The sequence below is a fragment of the Micromys minutus genome, assembly GCF_963924665.1.
Source record: "Micromys minutus genome assembly, chromosome: 1".
NCBI classification, from domain to species: Eukaryota; Metazoa; Chordata; class Mammalia; order Rodentia; family Muridae; genus Micromys; species Micromys minutus.
Genome location: NC_137969.1, coordinates 128,156,947 through 128,176,162, shown reverse-complemented (window position 1 = coordinate 128,176,162; position 19,216 = coordinate 128,156,947). Strand labels below are relative to the sequence as shown.

At 39.4% G+C, this 19,216-nt stretch overlaps 1 protein-coding gene across 1 annotated transcript in view; it reads right to left on the bottom strand.

The window, feature by feature from the left end:
• Positions 1-312: 312 nt before the first annotated feature.
• The window catches only part of GABRB1 (gamma-aminobutyric acid type A receptor subunit beta1), a gene marked incomplete at both ends in the record, with an annotated part of 415,773 nt that continues 396,869 nt past the window's right edge, over positions 313-19,216 (bottom strand). Inside the window, 4 exons of the mRNA XM_080917082.1 lie at positions 313-657; positions 13,870-14,114; positions 18,233-18,385; positions 18,530-18,667. Of these exons, the coding sequence (XP_080773208.1) occupies positions 313-657; positions 13,870-14,114; positions 18,233-18,385; positions 18,530-18,667 (881 nt within the window). The remainder of the gene's footprint in view (positions 658-13,869; positions 14,115-18,232; positions 18,386-18,529; positions 18,668-19,216) is intronic.

Below are 19,216 nucleotides of genomic sequence, written 5' to 3'. Positions count from 1 at the left end.
CAGGGCAACTAAGAAAGACGGCCAACAAGATCTCCCACCCATCCACCTCTCTGTGTGTTTGTAAACAAAGCAATTGAGGGAACTCTTACAGAGCTGGTACCTTGGACCACAGTAGACAGGAAAAAATACCTTTTGTTGTTGTGGTTGAAGTAAACATGGTGTGGTAATAAAAACTGACACACAAGATCGAAAACCAACTGGAAGGCTGAATCTCTTACCTCGAAAACCACAGCAGTTACCGCTGTTGGGAATCTGTGGGGTCAAAAAACAAGCGAGGAGGAAGGTCGTCTAAACCGAACCACGAGACTGACCTTAGTGTACATAGTAAAGCCAATAAACGACATTAAAAAGAGAAAAGGTGATGGGGAAGAACATTCGGGACCACTTGTCTATGGAGTTCACGTCAGTCAAGTCAGGGATCTTCACTTTGAGCTGTGAGGCGCGCCGGCGGATGCGCCCCTTGCCGGGAACCCCGTGCCTGTCCAACCCACGCCCAAAGCCCTCGCGGCTGCTCAGTGGTTTGCGGTACTGGATGCTGGCGCTGTCGTATGAGTACATGGTGGCCTTGGGGTCACTTACACCCGTGAGCACCTCGGAGCCACTGGTCTCATTCCTGATTTCCAGGGTGCTGAGAAGAATATTGCCGTGGGCATCAACCTGTGGGTAGAGAAGACCTGCTCAGATGCTCACCAAGGTCACAGGGGGACACACTAGTCCTTTCCACTTTCTGTACACTTACCCCTTTCAGTAGGAAACTGGCTCCATGTGCCTACTGACAATGAAGATTATTCGTAGTTCATCTGTCTATACCGATCAATAAATCATCTATCAGTTATTCACCATATCTATTAATCTTCTATTATCTATTACACATCCTCTATCTCTGTCATCTATTTCTACCAATCAGCTATTTCTATCAATGATCTCTCTACTTCCAGCAGTGATCCACTTACCTTCTACATATTTGCCTATCAACTGTCAGCTTGCATTTATTACTCATCTATTTTTATCTATTGTTTGTCTATCTTCTGTAAAATTAAAAACCAAACCAAGCCAAACTAAAACCAAACAAAAAAAGCCCCCCCCCAAATACCCCAATCTTCCCCTACACTCTTACCAAACCAAGTTAAATATTTATTATGTCAAGAGGGAAGAACCAGGGCATAGTCACAATAAAATAAGAGCCAAACCAAACTCCAAGAGTATACATAGCTCAAGGTCCCATATCTGGGACTCACAATCCTCTGGGCTATAAAGACTTAGGCATCTCTTCTTCTCTGGTGCAACTCCCGACGTCACACCTGTCCACATAGCCGATCTTACAGGGCCAAGCTTGTTCATGCCATATCTGCTGCTGTAACTTTGTGGATGTCACATGGTCTGGTACCTATGTCATACTGGAGAGCTGAGGCTGCACTCCCACCAGTGGCCTCTCCCAGCCTCTCCTTATGGTGTCCAAATCTGCCACATGATGCCAAGCCTTGGAATCTCTCCACTCCCCTTTCAGACCTTGGGTTTCCAATGCTATTGAAGTGGTCGTTTTACCAGTGATGTCTCCAGTCCCTTCTGACCGCTCACAGTGACAAGCCTCAGCTTCTTTCCATGACTGTCAGTCCTGCAGCTCAAATGATACCAAATGCAGCAACAAGCATGAGGGGACTTTTGCACACTGCCAAGTTTGGCTACCAGTATGTGATGCAGCATTAACTTCCTCTGAACCACAGCTTCTGGGGGGTGGGGCGGTATACTCCTCAGACTTTTACCATAATTAATCTAGTCTTTTCTTTAATATGGCTGATTTCTCAGCCCCAGCTCACCACATTCATTTTCCCAATAAAGAAAGTGTTTCTGGTCTCTTGTTAATCACAGCTTCTTCTTCAGCCCCAGCTGACAAGAAATTCTCAACCCAAGATATCACATGAACTTCCCTGACAGTCTTTGCTCACTTGTCTCTGACATTTCCTAAGCCAAGCCTTTATCTTTTGCATTTGTCTTGATGCTCTTACCCTCTGAGTTCCTACAGAACAACCCATTAAGTTGGTTGAACTAAATACTCTATGTTCCAAACCAAACCAAACCCAACCAAACCCAACCAAACCCAACCAAACCAAACCCAACCAAACCAAACCAAACCAAACCCAACCAAACCCAACCAAACCCAACCAAACCAAACCAAACCAAACCAAACCAAACAAAAAGACTATCTACCACATTAAAAAAAAACCCAACATGAATACATGATTAGACTTGTTAGAGAAGCAGCCAACTCTCTGGTACGGATTTATGTACTAGTTTGCATTTTGTTGCTATGATTAAGCAACTCTGTGATTTGGAGAAGGATTTATTTCAGCTTACAGTTCATCATGAGGGGAATGAAGGCAAGGACCTAAGCAGGAACCCGAAGGTGGAAACGGGAGTAGAGACCATGGAGGAACTACACTGCTTACTGGCAAATCCATTTGAAAGGCTTCAGAGGACATGGGACAGCCATGTTTAAAGTTAGTGTGCTGTGCTTCCAAGTGAGATTAAACTCAGTGAACCCCTGTTGGAAGGACGGATATATGCAGAGAAGCAAAAGAGTCTGATGAAGAAGAAGAAAAAAAAAAAAAAAAAAAAAACAGAGGAAGAGAATAACATATAACAGTGGTCCCAACAGTACAGTGTAGAAGTCTATTGTGTGCCTAGAAGAATGGGGGCATGCTTTATATATGTTATTTGTGTGTGCTTACAAGTCTACATAAAGAGACTTGCATGCTATGCCACCTTCATTTTACAGACAAGGAAGCTGAAATTTAGAATTCTTAACAGAGTAATGTTTAGTTAGCTAGTAAGTTTAAGCTTCAAAATGAGAGTCCATCCTTATCTGATTTAAAGCTTGTGTCTTTCTACCTTGATTTTGCAACATCCAGTGGTGAATTTAGTTATGTAGTTGATAGTTTCAAATACTGAGTTGACAATAAAGAGAAGCTGTAGCTGGATTTGACCTGTAGCTCTTTTTTCCCCATATTTTGTGTGTTTTTATAATATGTGTCTTGTTCCATTCTAAGTGGGATGCCTACTATGGCCTAGCCCTGAACATTGGTTTGTTTATTTGGGAGACTTTTATTTATTTGTTTTTGATAATAGCTAATGTATTTAAACTATACTCTGTAATGTATCAGTTATTTTTAGTAGAGTGCCATGAAATGCATTATGTCATCCAAGTTCTGAAAACAGTAAAACTGAGCCTCAGAAAGAACAAGTGAATCAGCAAAGGTAAAAGAAATGAACATTAAAACAATATTGCATATTGTTGGTCTCTTCTTTACACCTCAATCAAATGGATCTGTTATCTTCAAAGCTTAATTTAAATTCCCATTTTTTTTTGTGTATCTTTACATCCTTCTTTATAATAGTAAATTCTAGCCCTCTATCCAAATGTGTGCATGCCTACTATTATGTCTGATAGAGTGTGTTGGGATGTACACTACTCACAATTAGAATCCTTACCACATACAAACATTAGCACCAACTTTTAGAGTAGAATTTACAAACTGTGCTGCTAAGAGGATCAAGAAGTACAAAGGGTAGAGGGAGGTGACTAAACATAATTGAATGGAGATAGAAAGAGAGGAGCACTGTAAGGAAACTAGTCTCTAAAAATGACACCACAACATGTACCTTCTTGTTTCCTGAAGGCATTCTTGTCCAGAGAAACCCTAGAATCGATCTTTGTATTTGATGTCTACCATTGGCTTTGTCCTGTAGAGATGTTCTTCAGCCCAAACAAGTGTATTTATGTCATGCTCTCCCCCTTTTTTTCCATTTGCCCTTTATTAGTACTGATATTTATTTTTAAGTTATAAATCCTGTTTCTTGATTGGTGGTATAGCAGTACTGGGAGAAGGCAAGGTAGGCTAGGACAAGGGATGTATTATAGTAGAGATAGGAAGATTAATTTCACAGAAGGATCTATGAAGGAATATCAAAATCCAGAACTAACTGGATCATTATTGATAAGGTAAAGAGTTAAGACCATCTGAAAATGTTTAGCTTGTTTGAGAAGTTTAGATGGTAATTAGAAGACCTGGGGATTTCATTGTGGGGAGGGTCTAAGGGACAAAGGAAAAAGTGAGATATTTTGGTCAAAGTTGTGTCAAACATTAGGCAGCTCAGTGGTATTTAGCCAGTGTGTAATTGTCTATGTAAAGATAACTAGAGTACTGTGACTGAAACTAAGATGTGTGCATGAGTATGAATGTGTGTGTGTGTGTGTGTGTGTGTGTGTGTGTGTGTGTGTGTGTGTTAGTGTACATGTGTGTTTGTGGGAGTAGAAATGAATTATGTGAAATACCCTGTTAAATCAGAGAGGAAAGCAAAGAATGAGAGAAGGGCATGATGGGAACTCAAGTGTGAAGGAAGAGGTAACCAAAAGTGGAGTACAGTCACTTGTACTTCAGAAAGACCAGGTGGAAGGGTGTCGTAGAAGAGGCTGTTAGGCTTATGAATGAGACCATTGTGGCCTTAGAATAAGGTACCAACGATTAAGGACTCACTCAGGAGCCACAAGATTCAGGCGGTTTATATGAATTCCCTTCATCAAAAATTGATCGTTTAAGAATCTGGGAAGAAAGCTTAGCAGTTAAGATCATTTACTGCAGATTTCAGTTGCCAATATCCAGGTGAGGTGGCCTCCCAACATCCTACAACTCCAGCTCCAGGAGATCCATTCAGTGCCCTATTCTGGCCTTTGTGGGCACATGCACTTCTCACATGGACATCCACAAATGACCTTGGCTTAGTCAAGGTCTTAGCATTCTCATGCATAAATGGGTGCTTTCCCCTAGGTAATCTAAGAAATGTGTTTCCAGTCTTTGACAGTCTTTAATTATAGAGTATAATATCGCAAAAATAATGTGTTACAAATACTATGTAAAAAACTTGTAAAATTAAATTCTTCATTTATATTGTATACATTGTGTAGTTTAATTATTATGAGTAGCTAGATAAGTTTAAAGACACTAGAATAAGCCAGGGATGCATGCAGTTCTCATGAAGCTGGTATCATATTATATTTTTCTTAACTTAGTGCAAATGCACGGGTGTTTAAAGACTTTGTGAGATTTATTACTTTGTGTAATAAATAATAAATAATTATTAATAAGTAAAGACATCCCACAGATTGTTAGAAACAATAGCTTCAAGTGGTGTTTTGACACATAAAGAATGAATCTAGCTCTAGAACTTTATGAATGTTGAACTCATTGTTTAATTATTAAATCAGCAGTACAGTGTTCTTTCTGAGGAACACTTAAGAAGATCCACATAAGAATCCTTTTATACTTCCAGTAACTTTCCTTACTAGAATACGGTTATTGTAAAAGCTGATGGTACAGACTTTGTGTGTGTGTGTGTGTGTGTGTGTGTGTGTGTGTATGCCTCTGTGTATTTTTATTGGTGTGTATATTTTCTGTGCAGCAGGAGAGAATTTTATGATGAACATGAGTAAACATTTAAAGTGCTCACTTGTTCACCTCCCCCATCTATTCAGCAAATGTTTATAGAGTGCCTGCTGGGCTTCAGGCACTGTGCCAGATGTGGCTGTAGGACAATATGTCTCTTATTTTAGAAATGGGAAGATCTCAATGAATAAATCCCTTAATATTATACTCTCTGACACAAACACGAAGCTCTTTCTCCTTGAACCGACTGTCAATCTTTTACTGGACAAATGGTATGACCTCTGTTAACTATGGGCACTCCGTGCTCTTTTCAAATGCCCCTTTTCTCATGACTCTGAGCTTTTCCATCATCTTTCTCCAAGTGATCATGTTAGTTGGCCTTGATAACAGCTGGCTACAAACAAATGGAAAGGCTCACATAGGCAGGAAGGCCTTAGAAAGAAGGCCTTAGGACATCTGCCTTCTGGTTGTTGATCTCTCTCCATCCTTCCTTTAGTACTTGAGGACTTGTAAACACCTCAGTTGTAAATTCTAAATCTGGGAAGACGGTGCTGAACAAATTGGACAAGGCTTATAAAGTAGCGAGGCTTACGTTCTTATGTTTTCAAGGAGGACAACAAGCAACACCTTCTTCTCTCAGCAGTCATCTCTTTAAAAATCAATATAAAGAAACTATCATTTATTATTTACAGATCTCTTTCTTTCTCATTCTCTATAGTTTTTTATATCTATCTATCTATCTATCTATCTATCTATCTATCTATCTATCTATCTATCTACCTACCTACCTACCTACCTACCTATCTATCTATCTATCTATCTATCTATCTATCTATCTATCTATCTATCTATCTATCATCTATTGAGAAGAAAGTTTGCCCCAGAACTGAGTTTATAATTCCAGAATATTCTAAAGATTTGGGATCAAGTTCAGCTTAATTTCCAGCCTGAAACTTGCTCTACAGAATTTAGTCTTCACAGCTCCCCAACCTCACAAGATAATTCCTTAAAATAAACTTTGTTATAAGTTGTTGGTTCTGTTTTCCTGGAAATCCTGACTGATGAAAATGGGTATGCATAAAATCCTGAGAGTGGATATAAAATGACAGGGATCCAGGAACCAGAACGATGACAGCTATGTTTCCCTCAAGAGAAACATGCAACGAATGTACCTACTTACTTATATCTTGGCTCAGCCTCCATGTTATTCTTTCTCTCTGCCTTCATCACCCCTCCAACCCTTCATAAAAAATGTTACCACTTGCTGAATTTAAGCACTCTGGATATTATCAATATACAAACATAGCAGAACTCAAGCCAGTGCAATTAAAATAAAAGACAATCTCGTTGGCAGTGACAGTTTTAAAGCCTTCTTGAGGTATACCTTCAGATTCAATTCATGTTACAAGCAGAATGTTATTTCTTTCTTGCTGGCTGACTTGAAAAAATTCACATATACTAAATGATTCTGAACTACCAAGCAGGGACTAAGTAAGAGAATACTGGCTGCAGAATTTGCCAACTCAGTGTCCTCGAGAAGTCTACTTGATGAAGCTGTCTCTTGGGAATAATGGTGTCTGCACATTGCCACAGATTGCCTGGAGGGCCACAGCCTCTGAGCAACCCCTCTCCTAGAATGGACCATGTTTTCAGGTTCTACCCATATCACCAGTGCTCATTATATCTGTCACATCTGATCCCTTAGCCTGGATTTTCTTTTTTTAGGGTGTGGGTTTGAGGTTGTTGGCAGCTTTGCTCATAGTTTTTACATTTCCTTGCATGTTCCAAAAGCTACTAGCAGAAACAAATACTTTATTATCATTTTGAAAAAGGGCAGATGATTAAGCACAAACCTACATACATGCAAACAAATATACACATTTTAAATATACTTAAAATATAATTGTATTAAATACATTAATATATAAATACATATATATATATATTTTAAATGTAATCATAAATAGAAACAATGATGAAGATAAAATGAAGTTACTAGCAATTTTATTAAACACTGCTTAGGGAGAAAATATCATTTTGATGTCCTTTCCACATCTCTCTCCTTCTCTCTATTAACAAGTGCAAATGGCTCTACTTAAACATGTCTAGATTCTGACCACCTCCTTCTATGATGGTCCATAGCTCCATAATTGATCTTACTTTTTTTAGGACAGTGGCCCTTCATTTTTCTGTGCACAGCAGCTCGTGATTCTATAGGATGTACAAGAGATGCTTTCTTCTCTGCTCAAGCCTTTCTTAACTTTTTCTCAAGCCATAGAATGAAATCTAAAATTTTTATCCTCATCCCCAAATACCACATAGGGAATCACCTTTCTCACTGCTATTTTCCCTGAGAATTCTACTCAAAGCACTTAATCTGTGTGCATGAGAAAGAGAGGGAGGGTATTGTTATGTAGCCCAGCTGACATCAAAATTGAGATTCTTCAGACTCAGCCTCACTACCACTGAGATAGGAAGTCATCTGTGAATCATTGTGCCTGGCTCCATTTTTTCTGCCTCCTTTTTTGAATTTTTAGGGATTTTACCTTCCATTTTATTCCCTTTAGTTGGTTACCAGGCTAGGCTCTTGTCACGTTTTCTGCATTGGCCATCAATGACTGACACTCTATCAGGTAGTTTATGTAGTTCTATACACATTTTATTTTTGTCTAAAGAGATGTATGTAATTTTATTTTACATATATGAGTGATTTGCCTATTTGTCTGTCTGTAGTTTATGGGCCTCATGTTCAAGGAAGCCAGAAAAGGGCATCATATTCCTGGGAACGGGAGTTAACAGAAAATTGTGTGTCATCACATGGGTGCTGGAAAACAAACCAGGATCCTCTGCAAGAGCATTAAATACTGTTAACTGCTGAGCATCTCTCCAACCCTTCTATGCACATTTCCTAAATGATCTCAAAAGCACATTAGCTCAGACAGGTAGGTGTCAATTGCAAGATATCCTCACTGTATGTCTTTCTGGTCCTTCCAGAACTGAATCCTAGGTGACCTACAGGATTAACTCAGTTAAGTCGTACAGAAAGAAGAGCCCTGAACTCAGTCTCTCTACCCTCTCTCTGAGCTTTAGTTTTGATGGTCAAAACAGGAGTGTGTGTGTGTGTGTGTGTGTGTGTGTGTATGTGTGTGTGTGTGTGTGTGTGTGTGTGTGAATCAACTATGAAAATTGCTCAAAAATCTGAATCACTTTTACTACATCCTGTGTTAGCATCCTTCCAGCCTGCATTTCACACACACATCACAAGGATTTTAGTTGGTTGTGGTAATAATGTCTATTGGTGTGGTCTTTCTGATCCCACCCAACTTTTCTTTGATACAGCCACTCTGGTTTCCACTGTGACTTGACTGGGCCTGATGGCATCTTTTAGGTTCATAGATGTCAGTAGCTCAGACATGAGTATTTGGTGTTTTCTGTTTTATTCATTAAAAAGACAGAATTCTCAATGACAATATGTCCTAAGTTGGCTAAATACAAATAGGCTGAAACCCAGGATCTATTTTGCCTGTCATTATTAGGGTTGGCACTCTAAAGAAAGTACTTACAGGCTGCTCTGGGATTATAGATAGCGACACAATAAAGCTAGAGCTTTTGGGGTTACAGGGAGAGAAAGACCGTCTGAAAACAATGCCAATTAGAAGGAAGCTGGGACTAAGAGATAAAGTGGGATGCCACTGGCAGGTTCATGGATCGGAACAGGTTTAGAATCAAGTGAATCAAGCTAGGTTTGGAAAAAAGTATGAAGTTCCCAGTCCATGAGGAAACACCACAGGCTTGCCAGTGGAAACTGTAGAATTTAAGCTGCTAAACCAAAACAATCAGTTCCATCAAAGATAGGGTCCATGTTCCAGTCACCTTGAAGGGAGCTGCTGAGGAACGCTGGGGTCCAGGATCCAAGGCCAGCAGTAGGTTCATGACCTAAGTATGAGTTGCATACCTCCGACATACTCATCTTTACATGCATTCTGGGGTCCAGAACAGCACACGGCTTACTTCACATACAGAAAATTGACTGGCAGCATTTGGATGATTTGCCACAAAGAACAGACATGCAGGAGGAGAGGTTGCATCATAGAACATCTATCTAATTACAGAAGCAAAATCCTCCATCCTAGCCTTTGGGGTTGCAGCTTGAATTTGCTATGAATCTTTCATAGACTCTTCCCACATTCTTCATGATTTATGACGCCTTTATGTCGTCTCTGGTCACCCACCACCCCTGCATTTCTTTCACCCATTTTATTTATTTACACACAGCAGACATAGTGGCCAGTATAGACAGCTAAAAAAGTTCTAGGTTAGTATGAAAGTATCCCAGAGGCAGCTCGCTTAAAGTCTTCTTTTGCTGTGAAATCTGTCTTTCAAAACTCTAAATACCATCCCCAGCTTCAAATGGTGCCCAAGGGGTTCATGAATCTACAGTCTTTATCACCTTGGAGACTGAAACTCTCATAATGTCTGGATTCAGCATCTGCACTCATATAAAAAATGCTTCAGTGCAGCTGGTGGAAGAATAAATCAATACAGGGCCTGAACTTCTGAGGTATCAGTTCGGCTGTCCCTTGACCTAACTGGCCAGCTGAGGCCATCAAAAGTAATGTGCCATAATGAACAATGTCACACCACACTCCATGACACCAAGGCAAATCCCAGAGCCCTTTCCAATGAAAAGTCCAGGAGAATAGGCACATATCAATTATGTTTGACTTTTTACAAGCATCTCATAGGTAATAATAAGATTACTCAGCCAGAATATTAAGGGGGAAATATAATAATTTCTATAAATTTGAATTTAACCATAGGGTAGCAGTTTTTGAAATAGCTAAGTTGACATTATTTAACCTCTGGAGATGATATGCTGAGCAGACGAAACTTCTTATTGCACACATTACCTCTCTGAGTCCCTGACTCAGAAGATGATGAGGTCAGGATTTATCAAATTCATGCATTCGCAGGGTCATTTTAGGTTGCATGAGATGGTGACACTGAGTTCTGGACAGTTTTATGTCAAGTTGACATAAGCTAAAGTCGTCTAAGAGAAAGAAACTTCAATTAAAGAAATGCCTTCATAGAAGCCTGTTGGGTATTTTTTTAATTGGTGAGCAACGGGGAGGGCCATCCCATTGCTGGTGGTACCTACCTGAGCAGGTGGGCCCAGGTTCTACAAAAACCAGGAGAAGCAAGCCAGTAGGAACAAGCCACCAAACAGCACTTGTCCTTGGCCTCTGCATCAGCTCCTGCTTCCAGGTTCCTTCCTTCTTGAGTTCCTGCCCTTACTTCTTTGGATGATGAATACTGTGGTTTAGGCCAAAGAATTACTTTTCTTCCTAAGTTTCTTTAGATCATGGTGTTTCATCACAGCAATAGTAACCCCAATTAGGACACTGTTCAATTGTTTTTCCATCTACATTTGAAGAAGTCAGTAAAATCTTAGCCCTAATCATCTTTGAAGGTATTTTCAACAGTATATGGCATGTTGATTGAGAATGAATTGGAGAGTTCCACATAATATGTTTAATAAAAACATTATTAGAGAGTTCACAGCCTACGTAGAAGAGGCCCCAAGTTCAATACCTAGCAACACACACACACACACACACACACACACACACACACATACACACACACACACACACACACAGACATCAAACGGACACACACATACCCCAAATTAAAAAAAAAAAAAAAGGAACATTAAGACAGTGTTGAACATAAGCTACTGTCTCTTTTTCTCATTTCATATGAAGATATAAGAATTTATAAAGCATGGTTCAACAATTTTTGTAAATTCAATAATTTTACTAAGCTCTAAATATTTTGATGGAGAAGGTCTATCTGATACTCATCCATTCCCTTGAGGCATACTGGCATACTTCTTTTGGTTCTACCCCCTTGTAGTGACTGAGGAAAGAATAGTAAACACACTAGGCCAAGGCCCTGTTGCCTCTCCTTGTAAATTACAGTTCGATAAGAGAAAAAGGCTAAAGAACAACTACACAATCATATGCTACTATGGCAGCCCCACAGCAGATGCGCAGGACAGAGGGAGGGAGTACAAGCAGAATTGTGGTTCCAGTTCAGGCATCACCAAAGGCATCGCTCAGTAAGACGCGGAGTGATGGAGCCGGAACTAATCCTTCCTCTTGCACGGACTGCTGTATTATCCTTCGAATGACATGTTCAAGTTCATGACTTACATCCATTCTATTTCATGGTTTCAATGGGGACATGTAAGCTGAAATGAGCCCCTTCCTCCCCAAGTTGCTTTGGGTCATGGTGTTTTTCCACAGCAATAGAAACGCTAACGGAAATAGTATTTTATGGTATGAGTGTACTATACCTTGTCTAATCGCTCTTCTATTTCAGAATATTTAGGTTGCTCTCAGTTCTAGACTGGTTCTTCTACTGCCTACAGACTTTAAAATATATTAATTATAGTTATTCCATAGTGCTATTTTTTTCAGGTCAACATTTGAGAGTATTAAAGCTTCAGTGTTCTTGGTTATGATATAATTGTCCTGTTCCTGCTCTTCTGCTCTGGTATGTTAATATTTTACTAAGGACCAGATATTTCTAATGATGTTTTATCATCCTTGGAGAATTTTGGATTTTGATTTTTTAAAAGGAATTTTAACCACTAACATATTACCCAGAATAGCTGGAAACTTGGTTTTATGTATTGTGAGATTCCCTTATTCTTGTGATGCAAACTTTATTCCTAAATTAGGATCATTTTGGGAATTTAATAGAAGACTCAATATATTTCCTATATGAATGGATCAGAAATAAACTCTAAGTCCAGATGCTGAATTCCATATTGTGGAAAACAGTTGAAACCTGTTTTTTCCCCTCTTAGTCTTTAGCTATCTTTCCTATTGTAACTACCTTAGCAACATTTCCTGTGTCTGTAAAAAACTTAAGAAAGCAACTTATGTGAGAAAGATGACTTTGCTTCCCAATTTAAGAGTATTATTATCATGGTCAATAAGTCTCTGAGATAGAAACTTGCAGTCCTATTTGACGCACAATCAGAAACTAGAGAGCAATGAATCCCCTCTCTCAACTAGCTGCTTTTTAAAAAAAATGCAATCCAGGACCTAAATCCAGAGAATGGTGCTATACTATGTAGGACAAGACTTCTACTAACCTAGCCTCAATTAATCTGAGGAACCTCCCATAGGTACATCGAAGGCTAAACCACACTAAATATTTCCTCTCAAGTGCATTTGGAGCTTGTGTCTCAGAAGGGTCTACATGCTGTCAAGTTAACCTCCGTACTAACCATCAAACAGCCATCTTGGCTTCTTGACCTCTTCTCTGGACACTCAGAGGAAGTTTATGCACAGTTTGAGCATCGGCTATTGTATTCTTTCTGTGATCTCAGGTACCCTGCAAGCATCAGCATCTCTGCTTTGGCTCATCCGGCCAACCAATCTGCCATTTCCTGCTGAAGTGCTGGAAGGCAAAGCTGTGGGCCACAGGGCCTGCGGTTCTCAAGAGTACAACCCACTCTTCATCTGAAGGCCCGTGCTGTCCTGTCTTTTGCTTGTTTTCAGTGACTAAATTCTTTAAGCAGAATTTTAAAAAATGCCGGTGTTCACGACTCCAGTCTAAAGAGAGTTTGGTACAAACTACGTTTGCTTTAATTTAGAACACTTTATATTTTAATTTTGGCAACCCATTTGTCTTCGCCCCCTCTCTCTGGGAGAAGTGCTTGTAAATTCCACATTCAGCTGCTTTCCTGGTTGAATCTGAGCTTGTGGCTTAAGGGTGAATACCTAGTTCTCCTGAGGGTTAAGTCAGCTAACTCTCCCCGTTGTTTACTGAGCAGACTTCACATTATTCTTCTGTATGTAATTTTACGAACAACTTAGAAGGAAGCTTAATGAACTTGAGTCACAGGGATGCACTCGGGCTGAGGTTTGGGTTCTGTGTATCCCCAGGTTTTTGTGTGCTGGAAACTGCATTCTCAGTGTAACAGTGTTGGAAGGGTAGATCAACAAGACCAGTAGTTAATTGTAGGTGCTGTCTGGCTTTCTGCTTTGTGACATAATCCCTTTGCCTTACATATAATTTACCAACAACCACAGTGACAAAGTCAGTAGCATGCTGCACACACTTGCAGCCTCCAAAACTGTGCTAAACAAACTCCTTTTCTTTATAAGGTCAGCCTGCTTTAGCTGTTTTGTTATAGTCACACAAACTAATACATATATGATTAATTTCTATAGTTTTCCATCTAATTTCTTTAGTCAAATATTCTCAAATCTGTAAACCAAGGAGATGGTTTGGCCTTAATAATAACAACAAATAATGGTTCATAAACACGTTTCTCTGTTAAAAATATTCCTGGGCACCCTGTCATTGATCAAGATGACAGAGATAATATTAGTAATATCCAGTGCATTACCTGAACTTTGTTCATCTCCAGTTTGTTCTTTTCATTGGCACTCTGGTCTTGTTTGCTCGCTCCCTTCTTCTGAGGGCCTTTCCCGAAGAAAATGTAATTCACAAAAGCATATTCCAGTAGAGCCAGGAACACAAACACAAAGCAGCCCATGAGATAGATATCAATCGCTTTGACGTAAGGGATCTTTGGCAGAGTCTCCCTGAGGTGAGTGCTGATGGTTGTCATTGTCAGCACCGTGGTGATTCCTGTGGACAGAAAACCAAAGCTTAGCAGAAGGGACCTCTGTGCAGCTGTGCTTTCCAAAGCCAAGAAGATCGACGCTGCCCCTCCATGTTGTACTGCCATGATGCAGTAGCATGATGGAGCACTGGACTAAAGCACACATCTCTACAAAGTGACAGTTTCTCTAGACCCTGTTACCAAGACATGGTAGAATGCACAGACAGATGGTGGATGATGACGTTTTAAAACTAAGTGCATATATATATGCCTATATATATGCTTCATCTATATCTATATTTATCTATATCATCTATATCTATGTCTGTGTCTATGAAGAAAAAAGCTGTGAAAAGGCAGAATAAAATTCCACAAGGTGAAAGGTGAGGACCAACTTGGAAATCTATTTTCTGACATTCACACACACACACAGACACACACACAAACAGACACAAACAGAGACACACACTGACACACATACAGACACAAATACAGATACACACACAGACATAGACATACACAGATATACACAGAGACAAAAACACAGAGACACACACACACAGACACACACACAGAGACATACAGACACACACACACATGGACACACACAGACACACAGATACAGACACACACAGAGACACAGACACAGACACACCCACACAGACCCACACAGACACACACAGACACATAGTCACACACAGACACACACCCAGACAAAGACACACACAGACATACACACACAGATACACAGACACACACAGATACACACAGACACACACAGATATACAGACACACACAGACACACACAGACACAGACACAGACACACACACTGACACTTACACAGTCACACACAGACACACACACAGACAAAGACACACACACAGACATACACAGATACACACAGACAGACAGACAGACACACGCACACATACACACACACATGATAAAAGTTTATAAAGTTCTTAGAATCTCTTTCTGCCATGTAGCTGTGTCCCTACATCCTCTCCTCTCCTGTCTCCATTTCAGTCATTTCCCTCTGGAATCTGTCCGTGTGACCTTGATCTCCACAGCAGTCACTGCTAGACTCAAAGTCGGTGACCAGTTGGGAGTAACTGACTTAATCTCATGAGTCTATACCAAACCTCAACTCTCAGTTTCATTTTACACCTTCTGGTCACTTGTCATTCATGTGTGGATTGGCCAAAAGAAGAGGCATTTAAGAGAGTTTGTGATTTACATTAAGTATTCTCTACATTCAACATGATCTTCGTTGCGTTGTGTTGGCTGTTGAAATGTTACCTTGGATTTATAGATGCCAGAGCCTGTAACAATTTCGTTTCCTAGTGCCAGAAACAGATTTATTAAAAAATCAGTCTGTAGATTTGATAATGAAGTTAATACCTACAAACTCAGTGCTGGTTATGTTTCATCTGCTCTGCCGAATGTAAACAGTGTTAAAAGTGTCATGCTTGTGTGACAGTGTGAGTGTAATATACTGGTAAGGGAAATGATGGAGCAATGATTGGGAAAAAAGAAACACAAAGAGAAGCTGGATTCAGTGTAGACAGTTTCCACTGAGACTCCTGAGCTCAGTCCTCTTCATTTGTACACTGTATGACGACAGTTTACTGAATATGATGGAAGATTATCGCTGTTGTTTCTAATTTATAGGTGGAAAAGCTCTGGAGCTGAGAATGATGGTGCAGGTCTGGAATCCTGGAGGTGGGAAAGAGAAGCAGGAGGATGAGGAGCTTGAGACCAGCTTTGGATACATGGCAAATTTGAGGATGGTCTGTGTAACATGAGACCCTGTCTCAAAACAACCAAAAAAAAAAAAAAAAAAACCAAAACAAAAAAAACCCCAAAACCAACCAACCAGTCAGCCAAATAAAGCTCTGAGATTAGTCACCTTTATGTAGGTCACCCAGATATAGGTCAAAACAACAACAACAACAGCAACAACAAACAAAACAAAACCAAAAGCAAACAAGAACAAGAACAACAACCACAACAACAACAACAACAACAACAACAAAACCCAAGATGTTTAACGGCAGAGTGAAAATAAAGCACATGATTTGATGGTAATATCTGAAGTACAGTGAGAGTTACTGATGGGGATCCGGAGGATGAGACACACTGTGTGGAGAAAGTTAGAGAAGGGAACGGGGACTTCAGAATCTGGCACGTGAGGACTCGACATTGTAGACTCCTTCATCATTAGCAGTATCATCAATGGGTAAAATAGAATTTCTTCCCATTTCTACTCATTTGCCTGCAATTTTCAAAATGTAAATTTGCTTTAGAGTTGAATTATATTTCACTGTGCATATGTACCATAGCTTCTTATCAATAATGATGATGATGTTGATGGTGGTGGTAGTGTTGGTGGTGATGGTGATAAACAATAAAATCAGAAGGGAAGAGGGGTTGGAGGTTCCTGGGGAGAGTTGGGGGGAAGTAGTAAGATTATATGATCAAAATACTTTGTATACACGCAAGACCTTTTCAGAGAATAAGTAAAAATGTTATTTGAGACCGAAAAAGTGGTTCAGATCAGTGATTAATTCAAATGTATTGTATTGATAAGCGCTCCTTTATAACTGATGTTACTTGTTTATTTGAATAAACATTTAAAGTTCATCTAACATAGTACTAGCTAATGTGAGTTACAGGAATAACTATTCCATTTATATAGTCACTTAATTTATGCTTTCAGTTTTTATTTTAAATTAGTAAACAAATGTTTAAACATTATTTATGTTAAGATATCTTAGGTCTATATTTTAAAGATCAAAATATCATTATATGCCAGACATCTTTCATATGTTTGGCTTCTTAAAAATGATCTGCCTTTGTGAGTACAAGGACCCATGGAGGCCACAGATCTACAACTGGGTGTGAGTCATCCAACACGGGTGCTGAGCTCATGTCCTCTACAAGAGCAGTACAAGCATTTAATTACTGGGCTCTCCCTCTAGCCCTTCATGCCCTTAATAAAAATGTCATTTGCCTTGAGAATATGCGCATATAGAGAACCATAGTGCACAAACTTGTGAGACTTTTCCTTAATGGAGATTGGCTACCATCCAGATTTTTTTTTAACCTTAAGCATATGCACAGGGTTATGTTCACATCATACCAGTATATTGAGGATGCGTATATAATATGAATAACTGTTTGTCTATGTTCTTTATATTTAGAATATCCTTGGGTTGATATGAGGCTACCATTACTTGACTTTGCAAGGCTTTGTACTCAGTCAATAGAAGAGAACTAGAGATATGCCAGTTAGTCAATGTGTGAAGGGATACACACTGGGCAATTAATCCAACTTAATAATTTCAAAAGAGAAGAGATATAATATGTTATCTTAGCCAGATGTGATGTTTCCTATCTTTCCTTTGTCTCTCTGAAACTGGAGTGATATCTAGTATGTCTCTGAGTATTAAGTAATGAAGAACTTCATATGGACAGGTCATCAGACATATTTTACACATTGTAGTCTACCATCGGACCATTTGCTGTCTCAAATACAGCTTTCCAGTTTTCAGCAATTACTCAACCATGGCCAGATTAATTCTGAATTTTGTTCCAACAAACAGGGAATCATTTTTTATTCTGTCTTGATCACAGATCATTAATATAACTGATGAATTGTTTGTGCCTTATTGAACATAATGAGCTCTATCTGAAGGAGAGACTCAGCTTGATATGCTTTCACTTTAGCTAATCTAAGGGTAGTATTTCGAGACAATTGATGCAGCTTGCTAACAGCCACAAGTTCTAGCATTCTCCATGTTTATTTAAAATATGAGTTACAAGTGTTTCCACAGTCAAAAGCAGGGAACAAAGAGGAAGACATGACAAATTTGGGTAAAATATAATGTACTGAGATTCTATCAAGTAATCTACAAAATGCTCACATGATGAAAATATATTCTAATTTTCTGTTAAGTGCTAAGAGATATTGCATTCATTGTAAGCATTCTTACACTTCATTTTGGACACTTTATTTTTAGGCATCCTGTTGCAGCCTAATTCTTTTACTTGCTACATGAGAGATCTTGCTTTTGATCCTGAATATTGCCCCATTGTTTGAGGGTCTGATTTACCAGCCAAGAAAAAGTGGAAATGCATTACCTAGTGCGACTCTGGCTGCAGACGCATCATAGTTGATCCAAAATGACACCCAGGACAGAATTGTAATCAGTGTGGAAGGCATGTAGGTCTGCAAAATGAAGTAACCAATGTTTCTCTTTAGACGAAAACTTAGTGATAGTCGTGGATATGCTCCTGGGTTTGAAGAGAGAGAGAGAGAGAGAGAGAGAGAGAGAGAGAGAGAGAGAGAGAGAGAGAGAGAGATAGAGAGAGATATTTGGTTAGAATCACCATCTCTCTTTCACAATGCATGGATTATTAGGGAGGAAACTTCTTCACCTGTTGTGAACTCCACCTTCTTGGACACCATCTTGTAGTCAACAATTGAAAATTGAGGAAGCTCAATTTTATTGACCCCAGTTACTGCTCCCTCTCCTCCATTCCAGTAGAATTCGATGTCATCGGTGGTATAGCCATCTGAAGTGAAGAAGCACAGACTAGTCATAAAGAGCATTATTGGTCTAGAGATGCATTCTGAAGACAGTTGTCCAGCCAGAGGAACAGTCCATAGCTCATTAGGATAAAAAATTCATTTTTTGAACTTGAGTGGCAGATAGATCTTCTATGGAGTGCCGTGTCTAATGGGTTAGAAGTGGCTACGCTGAGGAAAGAGATGCACTTGTTTGCATTGAGCACAAGGTCCCAGGTCCTTTACTCCTTTGAATCACTGCTACAAATTTGTTGTTATTGTACCTACTAATGGATGCATTTTTGTTAAAGCAAGGGGTGGCTGCTCTGGAAATGGGTTTGGGTTATGTATTATCTCAGAACAAAAACAGAATCAGATGATAAGCACAGTTAGTAAGAAAAGAGCCTTAGGGATAATGAAATAAAATATAGCAAAAGATCAAATCTTTAATAAATGATCAAGGCATCTAAAAATAACGCGTTTCATTTAGAAAAGTAACAAGGCTTAGATCCTTCTATTACAGCTACTATAATAGATAACGCACAGGTAAAAACCTT